Here is a 27,505-nt window from a genome sequence, read left to right on the forward strand (position 1 = left end):
CCAGAAAACAATATTGTATTAATTATTTCCCATAACAACAGACTGAAATGAGTATATAGAGAGATGAAGCCAAAACTGAAATGCTAAGAAACAAGAGGGAGTATCAGTGTGTTGATAAGAACCCCAGGTTTTGCAGAAGTTACCCCCTAAATTGTTTAAAGCATATGTCTAAATACAAAATACAAAAATAAACAAACAAAAAAACCTAGCAAGGAGATTAAGCATGCTCAATAGCCATAACAGTAAATCTGCTGAAAAGATTAATGTCACGGGGGTGGGGGGATAAATATTCTGCTTAAGTGCTTTACTATTTATTATATCTTGAAAAAGGACATAGCTGGCAGCTTAGATGCTAACCAGGTATACTGTTATTAGGAAACAGATGTTTTCTTTCTTCTTACAGCGAAGTAATTTTTAAACACATAAATACTGAGTGAGGCCACCTGATTACCAGAGACTAAGACTTGTCTGCTGAAGCCTTGCACAAAAGGAATCTTAGAATTAAGCCTGTTCTTAATTGTACAGGAATTTGTTTCAGAATTCAAGTGGAGCTCATAGTCCTTCCACACAAGAATCTACTTTGGAGCATGTCAAGGTTTCTTCATTTTACTGTTCATGATGGGTGCCCAGGCTGTGGCTCCTTTTCTTAAGCAATTGAGAGCTTCAATTCTTTACCAAACACTGCAGAACACCAAGAACCAGGAGATCCAGATCTCTTTTGCTTCCCGGATCTTCACGGCACTAGGCAAGGATCCTTCCCAAACCAACTTACTTTTGGTGGCTGGTGCAGACCTTCCACATGCATTGCATGTGCCTTAGGTTAGGAGTTTGCAACAACTTTTCATTTTATGTTAAGTGTTCTCTTCAGCTGTAAGCTGGATACATCAATATTTCAAAGATGAATAAGAATGCTTGGATCTTTTTCCTAAACTGCTTGACCCAAATCTACCTTTCCCTTCTTTTAGAATAAAGAAGACCACCTTGTTACGGCTGCAGCTTTTAGCAAAGTCAGACTACAAACTCAGTGATATCATGAGGGAGTCCCTCCTTCAAGACCGTCTTGCCCCTGTGTTGACAGAAGCCCATCTTCTGGCATTGGACAGGAGGTTACAAATCATCCTGAAAACTGTGGAGAAATGCATAGAGGCCTTTGGAGAAGACACTGTTGTGGCTGTTGCTAAGCCTTTGGAACCCATGGCTTTTGACAGAATGACACGGCCAAGCTAGAGTCCAGGGGAAAAATAGAACCTGAACTTGAAATGATTGATTGTGCTTCCTTAACCTCGACGTTAAGACTTGGGAGGAAGGCAGTCACAGCAGACTCAGGAAACAACTGGGTGGTTGAAACCTACAGCTTTGGCCTCAGATTTATAGATGGGAATCCCATATACACCACCTACAATCTTTCTGCCTCTTCTCCAAGTGATTGAAGAAATACAATCTTCTGTAACTACAAACCATGCCCTTCTCAGGATCGGCCTGTGCTCTTGTTGCCACACAGCATCATGGCTAGACTTGACTGGTGGCTTGAATAAAGTTGGGGAGGGGCAATGAAAAAAAACATTCCTGGCATGTATCCCCATCAAGATTTAGGGCAATATTAACAAGGTGGACATGTGTCTCCTCAGGGATGTTTTGTTTGTGGAGAACCATAGCAGAAAGCCTAGCAGCCCTTGGCAAAAGCAAGCGATGAAAATACACTGATGTGGCCGACATTCTAGCTCTAACCTAGCTTAGACAACTACACAGTACAGTAGAAAGAAAAAAACAGGCATAGAAATGCTATTTTAAGGCATAAAATTCCACATGCGTCAAGGTTGCCAGGGAAGGGGAAATTGCTTTCCCTTGTGTAAGGATCCATCAATTTGGGGTTGCATTGTGGGTGCCTTCAGATGGTTCCAGATGTCCTTGATATCAAGGTAATGCACATAAGCTGCAATTTCACATTATAACGATTGCCACTGAAATCCTTCCGGCCATTCACTTTGGAATAATTGAACAATAAGAGTAGTATCTTGGTTGATGTCTCATCACCAGCTAGCTGTAGCGGTGCTTCTTTTTCACACAGCAGCAGCATCACAGTGGAAGCAGGACTTATACACACACACAAACACACATACATACCTGGAAGCCTTCAGTGCCATCTGATGTAAAGAGCAGCAAACAGAATGTGGGCTGCAGCATAGCAAGTAGAAGAAGGAAGTGAACCAAAGGAATCTACACCAAGCCTAAAAGTGTTCTGAAACACATATGGAACTTGCCAAAAAGTTTGGACCACAGTGCTCCTGTTCAGGGTGCCAGCCAACCACACACTATTCTAGGAACCTCCCATCCACTTTGTCACATTTTTGCCAGTAACCACCCTTAAACACTCTATAAGCATGGTGTTCACTGACTCTGGGTACTGTTTTTTTTAAACCCTTTTTTTTTCTTTTGAAGAATTTTTGAACATTTATATTTAGTGGCACTGACATGTTCACACCCATCCACTTTCTTTATCCCCCAGTTTTAAAACTGGATCTGGCACTGGCAAGGGAAACATTAAGGCTGGCAGCACAACAGGCTCTCTGAGCTACATCATCGTCAGACCTGGGTGCGGTGCCGATAACGAACCCAAGGTGTTTGAGGAAATGAGATATCAACTGTTAGATTCTTTCCCTAGTAAATTTATGCAAGATCATTAAAAATCTGGTCATTAGAACCATCCTCCATCCCAAGGAAACCTGAGGAGCTTACCAACGCCCCTTCAAAACAAGTAGCAGATTTGTTTAATACACCAAGGAATGTAGACAACTCCATGTGGAGCCCCTACTGCTTCCAGCGATTCAAAACATTAGTTGGTTTCATGGTGAAAACCACCTCCATTTAAGCTTTCCTTACAAGCTTGATCATGGAAGTTAACAGCACAGATACTGTGCATGCACATCCTCTCCCACCCTTTTGGGGTGGGGTCTAGACATAATAGCCCGCCCCCACCACCAAGGATTATCATTAGGATTTTGGCAAAGTCATTCAGCATAGGAGGTATGATGATGGAAGTACAGAGAGACAAAGTCAAAAGTCTAGTGTAAACTCCTATCCCACGCTGGAGTCTCACCTGATCTTCCAATCTGTTCAGACAACTTTCTGAATTTCCAACGGCTTCACCATTACTGCTGAATTACCCATGGGGGCTGAGAATTCTGGTAGTATACTTGGACAGTACCAGGCTAGGAATAAGCTTCCATACTGAGGTATACTAAGTGTGTTCCCGTTTTAACAATGAAAGCACCATATTATGACCCTCTATTCTAGAACCTATTTACAACTTTTTACCATTTGTAAGCAATTAACATACCCAAGGCTAGATCGTCTACAAACAGGAAATGTGGAAGTTCACTTTCCAACTGCTGTCTATAGACACAAAAAGGCATATTCATGCTTTATTGTACAAGACCAGGGATACCATGGCAACAACTGTGAACCTCCAGTTGCTATTTGAAAGGATACTAATTCATTATTTCAACTACTTTGAGCAAATTACATGGAGACTCTCCATAAACTTCCCTGGAGGAAAATAGCAATATTTGAATTTTGTGTATCTTGATAACCAAAGTTTTCAAATTTTCATTTTCACTTCACTTATCATCTTTGAACATGTTCATGAAAGAGTATCAAATCGGTTATGCTGTTACGTCAATGATTGTACAGTAGTTCAGCTCCCTCTACTGATAGTTTCCAGGTATGAAGATTCAAAACACTTTTTTGAAGAAACTGCCTGGTTCCAAGGAATTCCATGGAATTAAAGGAATGCATCAGCATAGTCACTTTGGATCTGAGGCAGTAAAGAAAACTGATCAGTTTCCATGAAGTACAATCACTGCCTCCGCAGCTCTACTTTTTTGGCACTCTTCTTCCTCTTTAATGCCAACATCAACCATGTATGATGGTCAACAGTAGGCCTTTCTCAATACAGGAAATTTTGGTGTACTTTATCACTCATTATGTCCTAACAGCCAGGAAACCCACAAGGAACTGGTCTCTAATATTTATTGCTAGTATTTAACAGGAATCCTAACAAACTGAAGCGTGGGAAAACCCAGACATATAAACCCCAAGGGTTAAGGCGGTCCCGCTCTGTGTCTCTTTGAATGGCTGACCAATTCCTCAGTGCTACGCATGCGCTTGACAGTCTGGATGGGAGCCCCCTGCTCTCCACCCTTACTCATGACACATTAGTGTATAAAAAGAAAAACCTAAGATGAATTTGTTGGCCATAATGAAACATGTGAAGTCTGTCTAGATATTTGATTATCAAAAGGAATAACCCCCTACAATATTGAACACCCCAATAAATTCTCTCGTAACGTAATCTTACAAGCTGTTTACATTATTTATGAAAATTGTGTTTTCATACACAAGTTGATGCCAAAGCGACAGAATATTTCATTCATTTGACCAGTTAGCCTATAGTTCAATTTCAACATTTTAAAGCAGAGCCCATGCTTATTAGTTGCTCATCATTATTAGTTGCTCATCATTAATTAATCAATCAGCAAGGGATACTAATGATTGATTCAGACATTTGCTGGAATTTTTAAACCATGGTTTATTGAATAAAATGTAATGGACTGGTTTGCACATCACACACTAAACCATAATGGGTAGGTCCACATTCCAAATTAAGCCAAAAACAGATAATCTTGTCTTAGTGCAATGTGTAAACCATGGTTCCATTTTCCATATAATTCAACTGCCACAAGTTTTTTTTGTTCTTATGAATCCCACTGAATTTATATATGTTTATACGAGTCAAAATTCTGAATCAGAAGAAAGCTAGCACTAACCATAATTTACCCCAAGTTAACTATTTTCCAGGGTGAAGCTCCTCTATAGCAATTCTAGTGATGTACAGGGCAGAGGGAATAGCTATGAGAAACAGGAAGAAGAGCCACTACCAAGGCAATGGTCAGATAAGAGTGGCCTGAGGCCAGGGCAAGAATATAACCTGAGTAAATGTCTCGGATAAGTCCCTCCCTAGTTCACATAAAAGGGAGGGGGCAAGCACATTCAGACTTGTAAGATTCTGTTACTGTAGCTTTGCAATAAAAGTAGTACAGACCTACCTGGCATTGGTTGCCTGGTCTGATCTACTTTGAAGGGCTGACAAGTTCGTATCTATCAATATCTGAGGAAGTATGTTCCATTAATTAAGGTAAAACATGGGCCAGCATCAGAAAAAAAGTAAGGCCATCCACAGCTAGTCTGTTCCAGCCCAAGGGTTGGAGGGGCGGGCAGCACATGAAAATGAAACACTGATTTCATTTAAGAATTTAAATCATTTTATTGCTTTACCTGCCATTAGGACAATCTATAACAAAAGGAATATATTAGCACATACAGTAAGTCAGACTTATAGTCAGGTAACAATACAAAAATGGTCCTCTGGTTTACTATAGCACTCTAGGGCAGTAGATTTTTTTAAATTTGCTAAGGTGACCTAGCAAAACAGATTATCTTCTAAAGCCCTGAATGTTAGCTAAGGCAAACTATACCAACTGTGGATTCAAACATATTTAAATTGCACACAAAGGTAAAGCTTTAACTGTGATTAATATTTAACTCAGACATAGCTGGTTCATCTTAAAATCCTGTTGGTAAAACTACAAAAGGGAGTAAACAGCAAGCTAAAAAGACGCAGTAGTGAAACTTGATTAGAAAGCCTTATATAAAAAAATGTGCATTTTTGTAGCGCTTACATAACATTTAAAATCTTTTTGGTGCTTCAACAAGGATCAAATCAAGCTTCAAAAATTAACAAAGGTATAAGGAAAAGTAATTCCTGTACAGATTCAAACTGAATAGAATTTAGAGAAAAAAGTAACATCTACGGATCTCTGAAGAACGCAGGTGGATATCCTTACCTTACCAAGGTGTTTAGGATAAACGGAAGGAATTCACAATGTGTATTTCACATTTAATCCAAATCTAGCTATGTGGACCTATCAACAGTTGCCTATAGGTTTTTTAAAATATGCTAAGGTTCCTATTTCTCAAACTATAAAATATGATTAGCAAATGTTCTTCCAACAACCAACAAGTCAGAAAGGTGTATACCAGGTCCAACTGTCCGAGGGGAGGGGCTGCTAACCGGGCAAGTGGGATTTATAAGGAATAGTTGCATAACTAATGCAAAACACTTGCTGCCACTCCCATATAAAACTCTATAGTAGGTTTAGATCATTTACGTTACAAATAAACTGACTTGCCTACATTATCCAACTGTGAAATTCAACGAAGCTAGTGGGTAGCACTGGGTGCCACACAAAATATTGTTAACACAAACCTGGTAAATACTGAAACACGTTTCAGACTTGACAACCGGATTAACTTTCCAAAACTAGTTATTCCACTAGATCAATGAGAATGTGAGGCAAAACAAATCAGAGCATGTGTCTCATTCAAGCTAAATATTTTAGGAGTTCAACAGGAAACAGGCACTGATTCTTCTGCTTCCTGTCTTTCATTTTAGCCAGAGTCCTATCATCTTCCTAAATTAGATTGTATATTCCATCCTGCATTGACCACCAGTTACATAAATAGCATCCCTGAACTATCTGGTTCCAAAGTTAACAGGGAAGGCAAAGCTTGGAAAGGGCAGGCATAAGACTGCATACATAGGATGCACCTTTCAGCTTCCTGTTCTAGAGAGTGTGCATGGGGTGTTACAACTCACACTAGCTGAGGAGCAGTGCACTAGTGTAAACACCTACACCGATATCCAGGGGTTTAGCACACTGGTTGCCTTCTGAGAAAAATTAGGAGAGGCATATATTATAAATATTCACATCTGAGAACAGGCAAAAAAATTTGCTGTGCCAAAGATAGCAACACTTGGCAATAGTTGCCAAAACAAAAGCTTGTATACAAAAACCTGACAAACAATAACCAAGCCATCTTGAAATGGATACAGATGCACAGAACTATCCAACTTCTAACTGTGGTTTTTCTAGAAGCTGATCTCAGTAAACTTAACCAAACATCACCCATATCCAGAACATTTTGCCAAGAGGTTGAGCTGAGAAGGTAAGTTTCTCTGTCTGAGAAAAGTACAGTAGAAAGCGACCACGACCTAAAACTGAGGACTCACTGCTGAGAATGCGTCATTTAGAATTTTCCACTGTTACGTCCTTAACTCTATTGCAATAACCTTGGTGCTTAGGAAGTGCTCCCAGCAAAAGGAATGGCAGTCACTGGCCAGACTGGACAGTGTACATTGCACAGAGAGAAGCAGTAACAGCAAAAGTCTTCATACAATTCCCTATTTTCAATGGGACTAGGAGCACCAAAATAATGCTCTAAAATTTAAAACGCTGTGAAAAGCAACTGCTTTCTTTCCCCCCTCCCCCCCCCCCACAGACAGGAAGCTGCAATAGCCAGTGGCCATGTGGCTCTGCACAAGAGTAATGAAACAGTCTGCATTTGTGAAGCATGTATTTGAGAAGGAGGGAGACTTCAGACAGACAGAGAGACAAAGCTGTTGTACTGCTGGATGTTTCGTTTCAGAATATCCGAGCACGGACCCAAGACACGCTCGAATCTGGGTCGATCAAGCTTTACACATTTTAAGGGGCCACGAGCAACAACGGTGGCAGCACGAGGACGATTCATTAATAGAGCTATTTCACCTACAAGAAGAAAAAAGACAGTTATTCCAAATGGACAAAATAATGTAAACATGATTTGTTTCAAAAAGAAGTGAAAAATAAGGTGCAAGTCTTGGCCTTGCGGAGTTGTCAATTTCAGAGAAGTCTTGGTTGCACCAGAAAGTTCTGCTTGCGTTGCTTTTTCAACAGAGATAAAAACTCAAAAGAGGAGCTTAGGGGCTTTGCACCAGTTGGAAAAACCAAAAACCTGCTCCCTTTCATTATGAGAGAAAAACTGTAACAACTCCTGAACTGCTGAACTGCTGTAGTTACTTTTACTCCCGTTACTCGCTAGTGGGGCTTAAGTCAATTGTGGATACTCTACCCATTATTTGTACCTCATTATCTCCTTAACAGGAAATACCTGGAAATGACAGTTGTAAAATTACATCAACATAATGTAGTGCACATTGTAAGCTTGTATTCTCACCTAGAGCTGGGCAACCTGAGGCTCTAAGAAAATATGAAACCTTCAAACGTGATTTTTGAAGCCTCCTCCAGCAATTGCAAAAACTGGAGAAAACCGCCAACATTTGAAGGCAAGAAACATAACTGAAGTGCAAGCCTTAAAATAAGTTTTACATATATTAAAGGAATTAAACTCCCCCACAACCCCAGGCGAAAAAAACAGAAAAAATCCAAATGTGTTGCAGAATCCCACCCGTTTTCCATGACTGCCCCACCCACTGCACCTCTCATGCTGCGAAAAAGCGTAGCTTTTAGCAACCAAAGGCTTTCTATTCCTGCCTCGATGAATAGAGATGTAAAGCTCCGAGGATTCCCATCTTCTTTCAGATGGAAACTAGACATTTGAAAGAAAAGTGAAAACCAAGTCCTTAAAGGTTACGAGTAAAATGGGTAAGAATGAAGAGAGTCGTTTTCACTTCAGTTATTTACCTTAGAACAATTACTGTTTATTATCCAGTGCAATTTTGCTTCATGGCCTCAAAATTTGGGGAATAAGGCTTCACTTGTTTCTAAGTAATAGTGAATGTAGAGACGTTTTTCCAAGCTCAGATGGTTAAAAATGTTTTTTACAGTGTTGGTGGATTGTGTTTTAAAATAAAAATTTCCTCTATTCTCAGAACTGCCAGTAGACATTCAATCTGAGTTAACGTATCATGTATTGCCATGTCCCCTTCACCCTTTTTTTTAAAATTTGTTATGAACCACAACTGGCTGAGCATTACTTGTGGTTGCAGGTTTTGCATCTGCGGCTCACTGTTAGCACTGGGTGTATTAGAATTTGTATCTTAGCAAACCATACAATTCTATATAGGGTTGATGGGAGGGTCGAAGTATCCGGTCCTCACTTCTCTCTTCCCTCATTGATTTCAGCTAGAAGAAATGAGACGTAGGGCAGGGGGCTGCCTCTGCATACAAAATGGCTTTGTGGAGCTAGCACAAAACAGTGTGAAGAAGCTCATTGCCTCATTTTAATCCCCTCTCAGACAGCTATCTGAGAGGGGCTGGAATTGTAAGTGATTATACTATTGATTATTTAATATGTATAGCAAACATTAAAAAATAGGTAGACCCAACATTGCTACTGTAAACATTTCCATTTTTTCTCAAATCTCTGGGTAAAACGAGAAGAACAATTTTCTCACAACATTTCTGGAAATGTTCCATATCGTTGTGAAAACATTTAAAAGACAACTACAGGCAATGTTCTTTCTTCAGATAATTTGACACTGTTTTTAACTCAATCATATACACTATTCCAAAGACCATCTTCTGGCAGATAATAAATTAATTAAACAGGGGACTTTTATTTCAATCCATTTCTGATGTTCCAATCTAAAGCTTTTCATGACATGTCCAATCCAGAGTTTGAGAAACCTGTTAAGGACATAAAGCTATTCTATCATCACACAGCCAAGAAGAACATACATTATCTTCCCTGATAATGCTATCTATTTTGCTCTGAGAAATAGTGCATCTTTTTCCAGTAACTTTTACTACATGGATTACCATCAGTCGGGTGTCAAAATTTCCTCATGGTGAAATGCATTTCCTTGACTTAAGCACTATTACAAAAAGAGTGGTAGAGTAATGCCAATGTGCTTATGAGAGTTGGAGGAGATGGAAGACAGAAGAAAACTCACCAAAATAATCAGAGGGTGCAAGTCTGCCCACTTCAACAAATTCTTCATGCTCTGACCTGCGCTGCAACACAGCAGCTGTACCCTGTAAAGGAATCAGAGGGTTAGTGACAGTTTATTTTATTTTATTTCTATGTGCCAAGATAAGAGTTTCATCATAGATTTAGAAAGCAGAGGCATCCCCATTTAATAATTCAGATTATTCTGTTCCCGTAACCCTTAAAAGCTACTGAGAGAGAGAGCATGCATGCACACTTGGTGCCATATATTACCCACAAGTTTATTTTATAACCAAACTGAATGTGCTTTCTGCTGTTTGTTTTTTTTAAATCATAGTCTCCAATTATGATCAAATAGTCAAATTTACTGAGAGCCATTTTAAGCTCAGCGTAGTATTACTAGTGTTCATTTCTAATCTAAGGACGTGTTTCAATGTACATTTTCAAAAGTATAAGTCACATTTCATGACAGGGATTGGATTCTAATATTGCAAAAAGTTCAAAGTTAAATCAAGAGAAATGCCAGCTACAGTTGTAACTATCTGACAAACAATATAGACTATTACTACTCACCTCTAGTATAATGAAGAATTCATCTCCAGGTTCTCCCTGCACCACAATTTTTTGTCCATCCTCAAATTGCACTGGCTCTAATGCATCAGCCACTGTGAGACGTTCCCATTTGTCCAGGGATTCTAAATTAAAAGGTAGCTATTTAGCAGGAAACTTTGCTGTATTACAAAGATTTAGAATTAGGGTATTTGTTCACTTCAATTGAGGATCCTCTGCTCCTATCTACCCCAGCATTCATTCTGCAGCCTGTTCAACTACAATCCCTCACTTTATCATGAACAATTTAACATCCATTCATACCACAAATTTGGCAACTCAAATTACAACATCTCAATAATGCCCAGAGGGTTGTTGAGATCTTTTATAGCAGGTGGGGTGGCTATGTTTCAATTAGTAGGTCAGGGCCAAGGTAACTGTGGTCTTTCTCAAGTTGCTGAACTACAAATCCCATTATCACTCAATACTGGTCCTGCTGCTGGGGCTGCTGGAGTTAGAGCCTGCAACTTATGAGGAGCTTTTAGTGTAGATAGTAGCAATTCTAATGGACATCCCTCCTTGCTGGCAGCACCCTCCAGGTTCAATAAGGAGATTCTCTCTTTAACTCACAGAGCTGGTAATACGCCACAGAAAATGCACCAAAACAAACCCATTCTGTATCTGTGCACATCCTAAGAAACAAAAATGTTCCCTGAGTCAAAGTTAATTCGGGGGGGGGGGGGTTAGGGGTTATTCAAAATGTTATCCCTTCATACAATTCATCAATACAAACAGAGTATTTTAAAAATAATAAACTGATTCCTGTGGCAATCAAAAATTAGTATGCTTTAGAAATAGCTGAGTGCTTACAACTGACAATACTGTAGATAGATCAACTCCCAACTGAGAATGTAACAGATCCTTACAAGCAGCAAGATTCTCATGCACAGTTGCTTTCCTCTATAGCAAGGCTGAAATAATTTTGACAAAATATTTAATGTATGGCACAGAAAGATGTTCTGAAGCAGTGCCTTGACTCAAAATAAATCCTGTTTTGGAGACAGGCTACATGAGTAGATAAACAAGTAAATGATAAGTGCACAGGCACACATGCACACACACATAGGAAGCATGAATAAGGAAAAAAGTTGAATAAAAAATAAAGGATTGAAGGATATCAAACAAAACTGTGGGGGAAAACATTTAAGAGAAAGCAGCAGACAAGCAATATGCTGAAGCATATACAGAAATGAAATCTATCTTCTGTATTTTTTCAGCAATACAAGATAGTCACAAGGCCAAGCATTTGTCAAAAGGAAGAATGAGACCTATGGATTTGTGTCATTCCAACTATTGACAAAGTATAAGCAGAATGATAAAGAGAACAGCAATATAATAAAATATAATAAATAAATAAAAAGGAGAACAGCAGCAACAAAATCTAGAAGAACATTAGTAACTTTGCAAAATGCATGCAATATTCTCTACCTGAAAGACAAGTCTGCCCATCTAACAGTAACACCAAGAAATTTGTCACACTTACCAAGTATTGACACTTTGCTAAGAAATTCTTCATACATCTTTCTCTTCCTCAGTGTACTACCCTGGAAGTTGGGGAAAGAAACACACCTGAAAATTAATATTATCTGCATTTTGCTTTGTTTTAGGAAGCCAAAAATACTCTCCTGTCATGAACATATTAAGGTCACAATTAGTTCTAAGTTCTTGGTTTGTTAGCTCCTAACTGAGTTCTCGTATAGGTAAACAATAATTTAAAAGTGCATCATTTAGAGACCCAGGTGAGCAAAAAGATGACTTACAATTTTTTAAAAGAAATACACTGAACAAGCCATATAGACACTTACGCATCAGTTTCATGTGCATCTATTCAGATGTCAGTCTTGCTAAACTTGGTGGGACAAGATTTTAGCCTTTAAGAGGTTTTTAATATCTAATACAAAAAAACAACAACACAAACCTCCCTGTGGACGTAGACACCCGGTCCAATATTCACATGAATTATATTCTGTTCACAACACACTCTCAGTGGAGGGAGAAGTTATTTTCACTAATTCCTTTTTTTTCCTTGCACTCTCTAGCCACCATCAGACAGAACAAATTACTTATAAGCAGACTTAGGACTGCTTTATGTACTTCTGGCTGTCAAAATAATTGGTTTCCTTCAACCAGAGTCTATTTAGGAACATCAACTAATTTAGTTTATAGTTGAATAAATTAACGTTATTAGGATGCTGATGACTGGAGTTTCACTGCCTTCCCACCCCATAAAAGTATTCATTTAAATGAAGACTTTCAAGTGCAACAAGCTTAAATGGCAGATTAAAAAAAAACTCAACTCGCTTGGCTTAAGTGAGGTTTATCAGGTCAAGTTAGAGCAGATGCAGTCCTAGCCATCATTTGTGTCCCAGCTGAACAATTCCACTACTGAGTATAAAATCAGTATCAATATCATAGCTGACATGGCTCAAAATTTCTGAGAAACCTATAATTTACATTAAGCCACTTTTAACAGTTACAACACAGTACGTGTGAATTTCTGAAACTGAGGTGTCAAGTCATTCGTCTTCAGATGAAAACCATAAAAATACTTAACTGGGAACTAGCAAGCTAAAACTGTACAGGTCTCACTGCAAGTGTGGAAATTGAAAAACTATGCCTCATTTTCATATTAGTTAGTATAAACAACTAATATGTGGTACCTTAAAGATAAACTATTTTGGCATAAACTTTTCATAAATGGTTATTGTGAGAAGAGCATTCTTGAGCAAAAAATTACAAAGCAGTTTTATTCATGAATCACGATGAACAAGAACTCTTCAAGAGGTTCCATTCTTACTCATGAGTCATGGATACTAATCTGCTCACTAACATAAACACTCCTCTGTCACATCCAACAATTCATTTTGTGAAAGGCTACAATCAGATAAAATTATCACTACCCACTTGTCCCGCCTATCAGTTCATTTACAACCTTACTGTTTACTGGCATGCTTCCACAAACACACAAAACCATGGTATAAATGCATTGTTTCTTTCAAGACATTAAAATGCTTACCATAAGGATTCTTCTGTAACTATCTCGATCAATACCCCACAGTTTCACATTAGTTTTTGCTTTTACAGTTGCTGCTCGGGGCGTTCCGTAGATCAGCGCAAGTTCTCCAAAGCTGCCCCCTTCCCCAACACTGGTGGCCCATTCATTGTTTACATAAACCTGGAGGAGGAATATATATACATTTATTTCAGAATATTTTTGATATTTCACTTTCAGTATTTACTTTCTTGTTAATTCTAACCTATTTTTTTTTAAAAAAAACTTTTTACATTCTGTTTTGTTTTAAATTTTGTGAGCAGCATCAAGGACTTTTCAGAGCAGGAAGATGGAATGAAATTAAAGAGATAAATAACATCTTAATAATTTCTCATAGGTTTACAATATACGAACACCAAGAGGTTGTTCTTGTTCAGAAAAATTAAGCATTATTTGCATGATAAAAGGATTCAGTCTATTAGTTTACCCTGATGTACTATATAGGGTGCAAGTTACTTTTGATTAATTATGTGCCATCAAGTCAGTGTTGACTCTTAATGACCACAGACCATGAGGATGATCTGTCCTCAACCCAACCCTTCAGGTCTTTCAATGAATTCAATGAATTCAAATTCAGTCCATCCACTTTGCTGTTAGTCATCCTTCTCCTTTTTCTTTCTACCTTTCACAGCATTAAAAACTTCTCCAGAGAGCTAGGTCTTCACATAATATATCCAAAGTATGATAATATAATATGAGCCTGGTCATCATGCTTTGAGTGAGAACTCTGGAACAATTTATTCTATGATTAATTTATTTGTCTTCTTGGCTATCCACAGTATTCTCAAGAGTCTTCTCCAGCATCAGAGAGCAAAAGCATCAATACTCTTTCTATCCTGCTTTTTCAAAGGTATTACTAGGATTTTATTCTTTTACAGTGCTTACAGACTGCCCCAATCTGAATGGCCTTTAGCAATATAAGTGAGCAATCCAAACAGTGAATATTTCCATATATTAAAACAACCCATTCAATATTGGTATACGAGAATATCACAAAACAATCAAAACAGATGTGTGCCAATCTAGGGCCCAAGTTCTGCTGAAATAAAATCATTTTGAGAAAGTTCTTGAGCATAATGATGGGAATTAATCATACCTCCAGGAGGGAACATGTTCCATACAGTGGGAGCTACTGCTGAAGAGGCCAGTCTCCTGGACCAAGTCCCCTTAACCTCCTGTAGGGTGGGGAAACCCAGGCCGGGCTCTCTCTTTTTGGTAGAACTAAAAGGTACAATCAAACTTAGCAAGATGTTCCCTGATGTATTTTGAGATTTGAAGATTACCTTTGTATGTGGAAAAAAGGTGAAAGGTCCCCTGTGCAAGCACCGAGTCATGTCTGACCCTTTGAGCGGACGCCGCTTTTGCAACGTTGTCTTGGGGTGGTTTGCCATTGCCTTCCCCAATCATCACCTTCCCCAGCAAGCTGTGTGCTCATTTTACCAACCTCGGAAGGATGGAAGGCTGAGTCAACCTGAGCCGGCTACCCGAGAGAGAATCTGGCTTCCGCTGGGATCGAACTCGGGTTGTGGGGAGAGTTTCAGTTGCAGTACTGCCACCTACCACTGCACCACACGAGGCTACCTTTATATACCTAGGAATAAGCTCCATTTAACTCACCGGAACCTACATTATGAGGAGACCTACACAGAAAACTGTTATTTTATTTATCAAATTTAAATTTATTAAATGTGTATGCCAGCCAACTCCTAATGACTCTAGGTAGTTATTGTTCATACTTTTCAATACTTCTATATTACTTTAAGCGCTAGGAAAGTATGCTAGAATTATTATTTGGAATCAATAATGAAAAGCTCTTCTTTCTGGATTTACCACGACATAACCTTTATATTTCAACAGTAGGACTGCACACTCTGCTAAGATAAAATGTGGTTTGCTGTCAAGCTAGCAAGATGTGCAAACTCAGCCACGATGTTTTATATACCGTGGCTTTTATAAGCCATGATTAAAACACACTGCTTAACACAGTGAGAGCACCAAGCCACTCTTAATTTAGCCTCAAGAGTAGCCTGTGCTATATCAAAAAATATCAGAAAATACATAGCTAAAGCAAGTTTAGAGAAAGGTAGACTACAGTGGAGAAACTCATACCACAACTGATCATTTGCATTACATTTAATAATCATGTGCAGCTATATTACATGTATTAAAACTATCCAAGGGCACTAGATTAATATATTTAAGGAAAAAAATACTTACATCCATTTCTCCTTGATCAACAACATAGAAGTTATCCCCTTCATCACCTTAAGAAAAATAAGGACAGATTAATAATACATTTGGGACACCTTTCTATATCACATCCTATACAGTAAAATAATAAACAATTATGTACAGCTAATATCTTGGAAGTTAAATTAATTCCAACCAAGAAAATAAAACATCATTTACCTTGCTGTATCACAGTCTCACCAGCAATATAAGTGACTGGAAACATGGCATCAAATATATCACTGAAAGAGATTACAGATTTACTCAGCATAAAAGCAAAAAAGTGGACCACATTTATGCTAATATTGCTAGCTAAGACCAAGTTATCAGAAAGAATGATTTTCTAAGAATCCTAAATCTGATTATGTTCTAGAATCGGCATCCACTTGCTCAACTGTTCATTATATCCTATCCCATTCCATTTTCATAATGGAATATGGAACAATGTGTTAACAGCCCACGTTGTTTTCTATTTTTAGATTCTAAGACAACTATAATGAGCACCATTTTTTTTTTCAATACAACTAAACTGGCTTGGCCAGGAAACTGCTGGCTATGTTAGAGGAAGACATATAGTATTAATATTAAAAATATCTATGGAGCACTGTATGGGTAACAGCTAGTTTATTTTTATTAAAGAACACTTCTGCATATTTCATAATATAGGTATTATAGTGCTCATTATAGTTGTCTTAGAATGGTATAAACTACCATAAAATAATCCCAAACCTAAAATCACAAAACAGGTTTATCTCAGATAAAAACTAGTTTGAGAGAACTAATGAAGCTGCATTGTGCCAATCAAGGGATAATGATTGATTTTTCTTCTCTAATCCTACAGTTCACCTTTAGATATATTTCTAGGCCTAGGATGCAAAAAAGTAGATTGAAAACACAGAGGTTGATGAGACTCTATGGAATACATACCCTATGGAATACATAGTCTAGGAGGAATGTTCAATAGAGTATACCTCCTGAGGATGTAAAAGCAAACTCTTGAGATTTTCCCATATTTTCCAGAGAGCCATTGTGGTTAAGGCAGTATACCTAGCCAGATTGAAGGCTCTTCTATAATTGGAAACCAAGTAGATAATCTGCTAGTTTCAGAGAATTAATTCTACTGAAATTAAATTAAAATAAATTAGAACCAGTGACTGCAGCTTGAAAACTCCAATGTTTGCTAGATCCACAATTTCTGGATGTGTTCTGCATTTTGGACTGACAAAACTTGTAGCAGGCAAGCTGTCATTCTGTTTTGGATGCAGCAGCTACAGAGCCTGCTGCATTCAAAACAGAATGACAGCGTCTATGCAGCACAGTGTGTTTGTTCTGCATACAGAGCAATCCGTACTTTCCATTCCATGCACATCTATCAATTCAGAATGAGTCAAATTCAAGTTCAAGTTCAGGCATAAGTTAAAAAAATTCAATTGAGAACCTTGCCTTCACCTTTAAAAATCTAGCCTTAAGACAAAAAAACAATGTGGGGTATACAGTTAGAAACTTTAACTACTGTCATTAAATAATTTGATTTAAAGAATTAATTCTAAAAGCTATACACTAGGTTTGACCTAACTTGAGTTTCATATAAGATTCATACAAGAATTTTTGCCTCAAAAATTTAACGAAATAAACTGGGAAACCTTGGCTCAAAACTAAAAAAATTAGTTATTATTGTAAGCATTATTGTAAGATTGTGTTGGGCACTTTGGCATAAACTTGGCATATTCTATGTGGGAACCACTACTTTGGAATGTAATCCTCAGATGTTTGAAGCTTTGAATCTGTTCAGTCTCAAGTCTGATTTAAATGAACAGACCTTACCTTCTTTCATTGTCATCAAGATGAGCAAAGAGCACATTCTTCTCTATGGCTTTCGCCAAAGCAGCCATAGTTTTATAATCTTTTGGAATAACCTGTGGTATGGAAGACACCCCAAGAAGTTTTAGCTGAAGACATTTTAAGTGAATTTATCATTCATCCCTGGACTCCACTATTTTTTATTTGACACAATCATATACCATTTTTCGGGGGGGGGGGGGAATCTAACATGATATAATTATTAATTTGAAAGAAAAAAAATTACCAATGATGAAATGTATTCAGTTTTGCCAATATTCTGAATACAAACTCAGAAAAGAGAAACAACTTGAATGAGTTATTCTCCTCAAAGGAATAGCAAATCTATTGATATTTCCAGAAAAAATAGCAGAAGTTCTAAGATACAGAAAAAGTGTTTGCCGTTGGCCTATATTAACTAGAGTGTCTTAGAAACCATCTCTTGAACATCCAGATAATTCAAAACATATTGATTCTGCTGGAGAGTGGAAGTGAACAAAGCAACAAAACTTATGTTTTACCTTTCCCTCTTGCTGGCATAATGGCACCAAGAAGCCAGTAAACATGTTATGAATTTATCATAGTTCACATTCCTAAAGTCAGGCTTCGAATAAACTATGCAAGGTTCCAGCCTCACAACCATGGAAAAAAGATGAATATACAAGCCATGAAGAAAGGCTTATATGAAGTAACAGCTCGAAGCAGCACCTTTCTAACGTAAGAGGCAGCATCCTCTTCAGTGTAAACCTCTGCACTAATGGCACCACGCCTTCTGCGACCTTTTACCACTGGGTTCATCGGTGGCGGGGGAGAAATCTCATCTTCACGGGAATCTGTGCGGGAGCTGGCTTTCTGCTGACTGATAAACTGCTTTGTTTCTTCCTACAAGGAAACATAAGTTTAACCCATATAGACATCACAGTCTATTTCTTCTTTCTTCTTTGGCTTTATTAAACTCATACATAGTGACACACACACAAACAGTATGGTTTAAATTGGATCACATACATGATAGAAACCAAATTCATGTTCTTGTCAACTATCTGGGTCTTAGAATTTTCTAAGGCTGCTACTGATTCTCAGCAGAAGTCATTTTAAGCTGCCAACTGCATATGAGTAGCTGAACTGAAGATCAGCTAGAGTTATATTACTGAATCAATAAACTGACATAGACCTTGACATACTGTAGTCAGATTGCATATTAAAGCTTAAAAGGGGAAGAGACATATTCTTATAGGTTTCTATATTGGAACAATCTGTATTACCCTTCTACATTTTAGAAAAAAGAGAGACAACTTATTCGTCCTGGGGCCCTAATGATCTGAAAAATCTTGTCATTACCTCCTAGAGTTATTTTTAAAACATAATGCTGAAATTCTTATCTAGCAGTCTGCATAAACTGACAAGCAGATTCTTTGTAATGTTTTTTGTAAATTTTTAAAATAAAAATAATTTAACATTTTAATTATTTAATTTAAATTTAAATTATGATCATTTTAAAATTGTTAAAATATAACCATTTTGTGAATTAAAATGTTATACATTATACATGACAAGAGAAAAAAACCAGACAATCAGGAACATACTGACATCAAATTCAATATATAAATTTATGCAATTTGCTGGTTCAAAGGTGACTATCTATTTTTGGAATACAATTACTATACTATAAGAAATATATCAGACAAGCAACACAACCAGCAATTCAGATCTTGAAAGAACATGTTGCCATGCGCAGCAGTCTTTTATTACAAGAGTAGACAACATTTTGAGAATTAAGCGCACTTAACAGGGGAGAATGACAGAGAATCGGGTAACAATGCAAACTGCGAAAGAATGTATCACAAATATGCACATGACCAGGATTTTCTTTTGAATAATGGGTAGGTTTGAGAGTGAAATCTCAATTTAACATACTAATCAGAGGGGGAGATATCCATTGTTCATGACTGTCCATTAAACCATATAGTACATTACTGTAACAATTTACATCATTTTCATGATGACACTATTGCAAATTATATAAATTATGTCATGTATGATTATGTCATTATGCAAGCTATATTAAATCATGCAAATGATGTAAATCACCACGGAAATTTGGTCCGCTGCACATAAAGCCCATTGCACTGTACTGTTTATACTTGTTAGAATCAATTTGATGAAAACAAAAAGCACTTATTCCAAAGAAATATTATTTTTAATATTTTGTTAAACATAAAATCAATCGTTTTAAAATAAACACACTTGCCTTAAGTATCAGTCCCTATTCAAAAAGGCTCCTGCTAAAAAATTAACTTAAAAATCAGTAGATTAATCTATTGGTTTGATACAGTGCACTTCAAAACATTAAATTACAATGAAGAATTTCATCTGTAAGAAGACTTTACTGGATCTAGAAATAAGAATTTTACTGGCTGCCTCTTCTTCCCATGACAACCTCCTGTACAAATCAATCCCACTCTTATGGACTGAAGAATCCTCTGACATGGCACAAACAGGCCCCAGGGGATAAGTAAACAGAAGAATTCAGAGATTCATGCTGCTGTGCCGTGAGTAGAAGGTCCTTTCAGCTGGCACAAGACATCTCTGAATCCAAGCCAGGAACTTAAAAGCTCACACAATCACTTGACTGCTTTTAGAGAACTGCATAACTCAACATTTGGATCAAGCCAAATGCAAAGCTGCACAGATCACAAGAGTCTTACCCATCAAAGCAGCTGTGTGTTTATCTGTCCATCTTTAAAGGGCGAATTGAAAGTACTTGCATATAATTATCAATATCTGAAGAAAGTGACTCTTCTACAGAAAACAAGGCATATACTTTTCCAATATTATGTCCCAAGAGAATTAAATGAATTAATCTAACAATTAACAGTGACTGCAGAAATCGCCAAATATTGGTCTTGTGATATGCCTTTAGATAATCAGCTGCCATGCTATGAATGTTGCTGACCTTCTCTCCTTCCACAGAATGTTGACACAGAGATGGGAGAAGCTGTTACTGACACAGCAGTCGAAGAACAAGAAGAAAATATTACTGTAGTCATGTTGTGCAGTAAACCAAATTTACGTACTTGGATCTTTTTGAATGTGCAGAAAACGGCTGCAGTTGTGCAAAACGTTTAACCAGATATGCTACGGATTTAGTAACTGCACTTGCATATGTTAAGGTAGATTAGTTTTAACAATGGGATTTTGTATGCCTTAGCATTTTGTGTAAACTCAGCCCACTTGGGTGATTTGTTCTATTTATGGTGTGAGTCCCCAGAATAGGTTAATTCAGACTGGTGGGATAAGTATCTTATTCAGTATGTTAATTTCAAACCAGTTCTTTCTTAAGTGAAGATCATATTTTTATAAAGCACATCAAAACCAAAGATTCTGGGATTATGAGCATAACATTATATGTAAAGACCGTATCTCTATGACAGATCTTCACTGAGTTGAAGTATGTTTTCTTAGCAACATATTAACACTTTATAAACTTTTCTTCACTTGTTGGCCATCTACAACTGAGAGATGCTGGCTGCATTCATACTAAGCCATAATGTAGTTTGTTTGGGGATTGTTTTGTGTGAAAACAGCCTCGTCTGTAAACAATGTTTATGCTTAACAGCTTTTACCAATTCACACAATATGCTAAGCCAACTCATGATTTTGGCTTGACGTGGTGTATGTATCCACTTGCTCAGTTTGTAATCCATGTTTTATGACTTACTATGATGTCTGAAGCCCGATATTTTGGTTTCTTCAATCATGTAAATAACACCCAATTTCTTTGAAGACAGCGTAAGATTCAACAACATGAATTATGGAATTATCATCTATACTCCCATTAAATAAAACATTAAAAATGGTGCCAAAGTCATGCATATTTATTTATTTGCAGGGCTTATAGGTTACTCCAATCAGAACTAACTCTGAGTAGCATACAATGCATCCCCTTCAATGGGATAGCATAGAGAAGAATCAGATGTAACTTCTCATTTACCAAAAAAAGTGTAGGTGCACAGAACAATTACAATCCTAATCTCTACAAAAATACTCAGTATCTGAGTATTCTCTGTACCACAGAATACTCAGATACTGTACAATCACAAAAGTTTTTATGCCTGCCAATGGTAATGAAATAGTAAGAGTTTTCTATCTTCCAATGATTCCTTTCCATTTTGGACCAGGATGTACCTCAAATAGACGAAGCTTTTCCTGTCCAGTTTGAAAACTGATGTTAAAGTTGATTTTAAGAATATATTCAGGTTTTTTGTTTGTATGTGTGAAAAGCAAAGAGCTAAAATATTCTACATAAAAATCCCTTGAAGGCAAACCAAAATTGTCCTATGAATATGATAAAAAAATCCAGAATCTTACACAAAGTGATCTGCCTTTGTAATTTCCTCAAAACTATTCCTATTCACATTTCAGAGAACTAAACAATGCTGTCCTTTTTTGAAAGGATGGAATATTGATCTGCTCCAAGTCAAGCATAGGATTCACTGTTATTTTGAGAGAGGCCAAAAGTGGTTTGCCCATTTTCCACTTATTTTATGAAGTTTAGTTTTTACCTTCTCCAGTCTTTCAAAGTATTCCCGGAGGAAACCCATGGGTCTCTCAGGTCGCACTGTACAAAGCTGGACAATGCAATCTTTCAGGAGTTGCTGGATGTTATGTTTTTGGACATAGTGCTCACATTCACGGAGGCTACGTTCTTCTTCGCTGCTGCTACTGCCAGAGGTTGCCATTGCTGGTATCTGAAAGAAAACATATTTGAAACACCCTAGCATCCTTCACAACTTTAGTGTACTAGTAGGGTACATTAAGTGTACTAGCCATACATCCCTCAAAAAACATAGCAGTCAAACCCTAACTTATTTGCAGACATAGTACTGTAGTTGGTTATAAATAATTGGAAAAAAAGTCAGTAAAAATTAAAGGAAAAGTCAACCAAAGCTCATATTCAATTATCTTAGGAAGATCAGATGCTAAGCTGCTTCCAATAATGAACATGAGGGTAACAAAATAAGCTAAAGTGAAAATAAATGACTTGATTAATGTCAGCTCCCAAGAAAAATTTGATTGGAAAGAAAACTGCCATAATTAAATAAAATATTAATTAATGGGTTTTCTAAAGATAAAATTTTATGGAAATAAGAGTATTTTCCAGCTGATCATCACTTACTTGAGATGCAATCAACAGCAACTATAGGTATGCACAGAAATTGCAGGAGACTGTTGATCCCAGTATCACCTTTCAAAACGGAAATAAGAAAGTGAATAGTTGGAACATCCCTACGTCCTATTAATACATGCTTTCCTATGTGACATATTTAGATACACCACACATATGGTAATATGCTTATAGTTATAAGCACATGCCTCTGATTTCCACTGCTGAGGATTATTTGCAGGTTAAATAAAACATGAAAATTGCCTCCCCTCCAAAGGCACTGCATTCTTGTCAATTCTTGCAGAGTCTAAAGGTTGCAGTAAACTCTTTTCTGTTTAAAGAGCACACATATATTTAGGTGACATTTACAATCATTGCCTTAGGTTCTACAGTATCAGTTAGCTCTTCTGTTTTGACAACTTGCATAATGAAGGTCAGTAATACACAGCTTAATTAAATGTCCAAGAATTACTCTGTGGCTCTATGACAGCTTGCAAATTAGTCTGTGGAAAAAACATTCACACTGTTGACACACAGCAGCAGACAACAGCGCTTAAGTACAGCAACTTCAAAAACTAGATAAGAACTTTTTTCTCAAGTATTTTGTGAGGCATGCTACTTAATTAAAGAGAAGTCATTCCATTTTTAAGTGGACTTTACTTTAAGAACAACAGCAACATATTTTTGCATGTAGATACCCTTATCAACTGAAAATTCAGTTCCATAAACACCTTTTTGTTTCCATCAGTACTTGCAATGTGAATTAAACAGATTCCAAGTAACATCCTTCTAAATTCACTGCAATTAAAGTCTGTTTTCAGACATAGAAAAGGTATTTGATTCCTACATGAATAGTGAGGGATAAAAAATGAACAAAAAAGAATCTAATGGCAATATGCAAAGTTTCTAAGTGAATGATAAAGGGAGCCCTCCATTTCACTGAAATGTTGCACACCAGAAGAATAGACTACTACAGAAGGACCCTAATAACTTCCAACCGTTAACAATGAACCGCTTAACTTGCTTTAATTTTATTCAGGTTAACTCCCTGTAATTCTCCTTAGGGGGGAAAAAAAGCAATTGGGAGGTTACAAAATGCTCTCTTTCTGTTAAAAAGTAAGAGTTCATTCACCAGGACAGGAAAACCAAGAGATCTTAAATTATGGGCTATTTTAAACTTAGCAGTTTTTACTATGAAAACAGTTTCTCTCATTTTAACTAACTTTCAGAATAAGCAACCTGATACCCTTCTGGGCTTTAAACTTCAATTTTCATCAGCCTTAGTCAGAATGGCCAATGGTAAAATACAGAAGTGCTGACAAAATCATCTGGAGGATTTCTTGCTTTTTACTACTGCATGAGAAAATGTTATTAGGACCTTTTCCCCATACCTTTATACAAACTCAGGCAACTTGCAAAAGCTCTCTGGGTTTCAGATTACAATCCTACTGATTTTTCTATACAAGATGAAACTTAGGTGTACAAACATAGCCCAATATGAAGCACTCTGGAAAGACCCAACGAACAGTGACATTAAAACATATAAAGTCAATCTCAGCTCTTGGTGACTACATGGACATGTCCACCATGTTTTGACAACACTACTAAAGTGGTTTGCCACTGACTTCTAGTTGTTCTTTTTTCCAGTCTAGGCTCCAGCGCTGGGATTCTGAGCTTATAAACCAGGTCCAATCCTGCTTGCTTAGCTTTTCTGAGATCAGACCAGCCAAGGTTAACTAGGTCTGCAACTATAGGTACAACAAATAGTAAACTGTGTAGTAAATAGCTTAGGATTTGTTTTTAATATAATATGGCTTAAAGATATCCTAAAACAAATAAATACACTGAAGACAAACAATCCAAGCTCTAGTTCACTCCACCTTTTAACAAGACCATCAACATTACTTTTTTTTTTCACATATACAAGGCCTGTATTAATAAATTCTATTTTCACCATAATTCTGCCTTCTTAAGCTGAAGTTTGCCCCCAAATCAGAGGCCTGAGTGGCTCATTTTCAAAAAGGATGTTCCCTCCAACCAATCGATCAATTAGTGGCAGAAGCACAGCAAACCCTTCCTCATTTTTGCCTCAGGGGCTACCAATAAAAACCAGCCAGCCACTACTTCAAAGCAGGGTTTCGTCCCAATTGCTTCTCGCTCTCTGCCTACGCGGTGGCATCTCCCAGGAGCCGCGCTGATGCTCCCTCTGCTACTCACTGCGATCCTCGCGTGCAGAGGCGCCGCTTGCTTTCCCGATCCTCCTCCAAACCCAGGCACAACGCGGTACCCGCCAGAGCCATGCCCCACCCCCCCGGCACCATACTTTGGAGCGTCCCCCGCCCGAGCCCCTAACCTCGCCCCCAAGAGCGTCCCCCTCACGGTCCTCCGCCGCCGCTCGACGGTTTCCACTGCGGCGAGATTTCCCTGGAGGAATCGACGAAGGCCTCAGGCTTCTCGCGTCTCCCGGCGCACAAGCTGCCTCAGCTGAGGGCACCATTCACCGGGCCTCAGCCACCCACGCGCGGCTCCGCTAGAAGCCCCTTCGGGAGCGACTCAGGCCCAGCCCCGACTTACCCCGGGTATGAGCCGCAACTCCCTGCCTGGGCCTCTCCGCGATGGGCAACCCCCTTCTCCTGTCCCGATTTGCGGCCTCCTTCTCTATCTCAGCAATCGCTCCCACCGGAAACCCTACTCTCTCCGCCAATCACCGCTCAGCCTGACGTCAATGAGCCTCGTTCTCACTTGCCGAACCGTCCCCGTGGCAACCTTAAAGGGGACGTGCTAGTTCTGTCCACGTCTCCTTCCCCCGTTATACAGTAGTAGAGGCCAGAGAAAAAAACGCGGGGGGAGGAAAGAACCACTGAGCGCAATTGCTAGCTTTTCCTTTAACTCCTGCTGACGTCAGACTGCGGGTTGAAATGGAACCGTCACCCTCCTCGTTCCCCGGGCATAAAGCATGAGGGAGGGGGAAATGTGCCTTAGGAAGGGAGAGTGAAGTCGTGCATATGCTGGCGGAGCGTTGGTTCTAATCTGCAGCGGTTGCAGTTACTGTGCATCAATTACCTTGGAATGCAAACTATCACGTAAAAGGGACTGCTGATTACTTTATAGCAATTTATTGCAGCGAAAACGAGAGGATTTGTCTTGAATTTTAACTACATTTCTAAACTTTGGGGTAATCTTATTTAATTTAGTGGCAATCGCCTTTGAACGTGACAGAAAAAATAGATTCGTACATTGTGATTTCTCAGGTTCCCGGTAGCTAGGCAAACTTCCATATTGTGGCTCAGGAAAGCGGAACTGTTAAGTGTTGTGGAACTTCAATTCCCAGAAACCCTCTCTAGCAATCATCATCGTTGGGGCTGCTGGGGGTTTATACGAAATTGCATAGGGGAGAATGTATCCGCGGTCGCGGATGAAGCGTTGTCTTAGATGTGATAAATGCAAAGCTGTGGATTTGTTTTTCAATCTCTTTTTCATGTGACTCTTGTGCTTGATGCAAGCCAATGTATTTTAAAGTATCCGATCTTGCAAGATAGAAATACAATTTTAAAAGCTAAGTAGCACACCATTTAAAATGAATTTTTTAAAATAAAAGGCAAGATCCGAATTCCGATTTATTTAGAGGTAAGTTGTGTTCAGCAAAAGTGCAGCTTGTCTTTGCTCCTGCTATTTTAATTCACAGTTTGAGCCTTGTCTGTTATATTGGATTCATATATCAGAGTAAAACATTGTTTAAGTATAATTTACTGGATAAGCTACAATTGGCTGCATTTACATAATACACCTTTAAAAATTATGAGTTATAAACCAGTGTCTGGATTCTCCTAAAACAACAACAGTTCTACAGTGCATTGGGCAGGTAATGTTGAACGGATAATTTGCTGGCATGAAGAGTTTTCCGTTTATATTCTACTAGTATTGGTTACCTAGATTGTCCTGATTCTACCAGCAGTGGTTACCTAGATTGCCCTTCTGCCAGAAAGTCTACTGCTTATTGGGAGAGTCACTTATTTCATTTGCCAAGAATGATTACCTGGCATTAACTTTTCAAGTCATTCAAAGAAAGACATGCTCCTAAATGGAAATTAATGGCAGTTCAGATCATTTTAAAGTCTGACAATAGAAGGATGAACAGCCACTTTGCACTCTGACACCTTTTCTTCATATGATTTTGGGTCTATTAGCCATAATTTGTTAAATAAACCACAATAGCCTGGAGTCCATAATAAGCTGTAAAATATGCTTCACAAATGACTGTGGCTGGGTTCACACAATGCACTAAGCTACAACCAAATTATATTATGCACAATGCAATGTGTGAAAGTCACTTGAAGGCTCCTGTTTAATCCTCTCAATAGGACTTCAAATCAGTTATTGCACTTTATTACTGGAATCTTAACCATGCCAGCTTGGAAGCAAGACAATTATATACCATGAAGCTTACAATCCAATGAATGACGTTCTCTGTTTCCTGGTTGCTAAGATTGAGCTTTCACTAGATGGCAGCATTCATTACTTGGGATTTTTTTATACTGAGCTACAAGCTGCAGTAGTTGTTAATAACAGAGTTACAGAAATTGATGCACTTGTACAGCAAAATTTGTAAAGTCTACGACAATCAATGTAAAACATGATTGTAACTGTAACAGAATTCTTGCAATCTGGGGAAACAAGATTTTGGTTTTGGTGTTCAAAACATGGCATATGAGCAGGTGAACATTTCAGTTTTATGTCTTAAGCAAAGTATTGATCTGTCAGGGAATCTGTGTAAGGGCGGAGAATCCAAGACCAATAGGTGATTGCATTTGGATGCTCCA

General features: G+C 38.1%; 3 protein-coding genes across 4 annotated transcripts in view; 1 reads left to right on the top strand and 2 right to left on the bottom strand.

The window, feature by feature from the left end:
* FAM20A (FAM20A golgi associated secretory pathway pseudokinase) overlaps nt 1-3,589 on the top strand; it is a 61,841-nt gene extending 58,252 nt beyond the window's left edge. The window contains exon 11 of the mRNA XM_063293459.1: nt 966-3,589. Within this exon, the coding sequence (XP_063149529.1) occupies nt 966-1,227 (262 nt within the window). The 3' untranslated portion in view covers nt 1,228-3,589. The remainder of the gene's footprint in view (nt 1-965) is intronic.
* The window catches only part of ARSG (arylsulfatase G), a 588,957-nt gene that overhangs the window by 352,684 nt on the left and 208,768 nt on the right, over nt 1-27,505 (bottom strand). The window lies entirely within an intron of this gene.
* Nucleotides 5,299-25,391, bottom strand: PRKAR1A (protein kinase cAMP-dependent type I regulatory subunit alpha). 2 transcript variants are annotated; one of them, XM_063293462.1, is made up of 12 exons: nt 25,260-25,391; nt 22,698-22,766; nt 22,084-22,269; nt 18,227-18,400; nt 17,504-17,595; nt 15,860-15,921; nt 15,668-15,714; nt 13,415-13,573; nt 11,882-11,942; nt 10,363-10,484; nt 9,794-9,875; nt 5,299-7,667 (listed from the first exon to the last, which is right to left on the bottom strand). In XM_063293462.1, exons 3-12 carry the CDS (start codon nt 22,258-22,260, stop codon nt 7,495-7,497), a joined length of 1,149 nt encoding a protein of 382 aa, XP_063149532.1. In that variant the 5' UTR covers nt 22,261-22,269; nt 22,698-22,766; nt 25,260-25,391; the 3' UTR covers nt 5,299-7,494. The 2 variants fall into 2 exon arrangements, with proteins under 2 accessions (XP_063149532.1, XP_063149533.1); XM_063293463.1 differs by lacking the exon at nt 25,260-25,391 and adding an exon at nt 24,903-24,964.

This window comes from Candoia aspera, chromosome 2, assembly GCF_035149785.1.
Source record: "Candoia aspera isolate rCanAsp1 chromosome 2, rCanAsp1.hap2, whole genome shotgun sequence".
Taxonomy (NCBI): Eukaryota; Metazoa; Chordata; class Lepidosauria; order Squamata; family Boidae; genus Candoia; species Candoia aspera.

Excerpts from the sequence above, each read along its gene's own strand:
- PRKAR1A (XM_063293462.1), bottom strand. The coding sequence starts at position 22,260 with ATGGCAACCTCTGGCAGTAGCAGCAGCGAAGAAGAACGTAGCCTCCGT. Across the intron at positions 13,574-15,667 it reads TTGATCAAGGAGAAATGGAT|GTTTATGTAAACAATGAATG; the intron begins GTAAGTATTTTT and ends TTCCTCCTCCAG. Across the intron at positions 11,943-13,414 it reads GTTACAGAAGAATCCTTATG|GGTAGTACACTGAGGAAGAG; the intron begins GTAAGCATTTTA and ends CCCAACTTCCAG.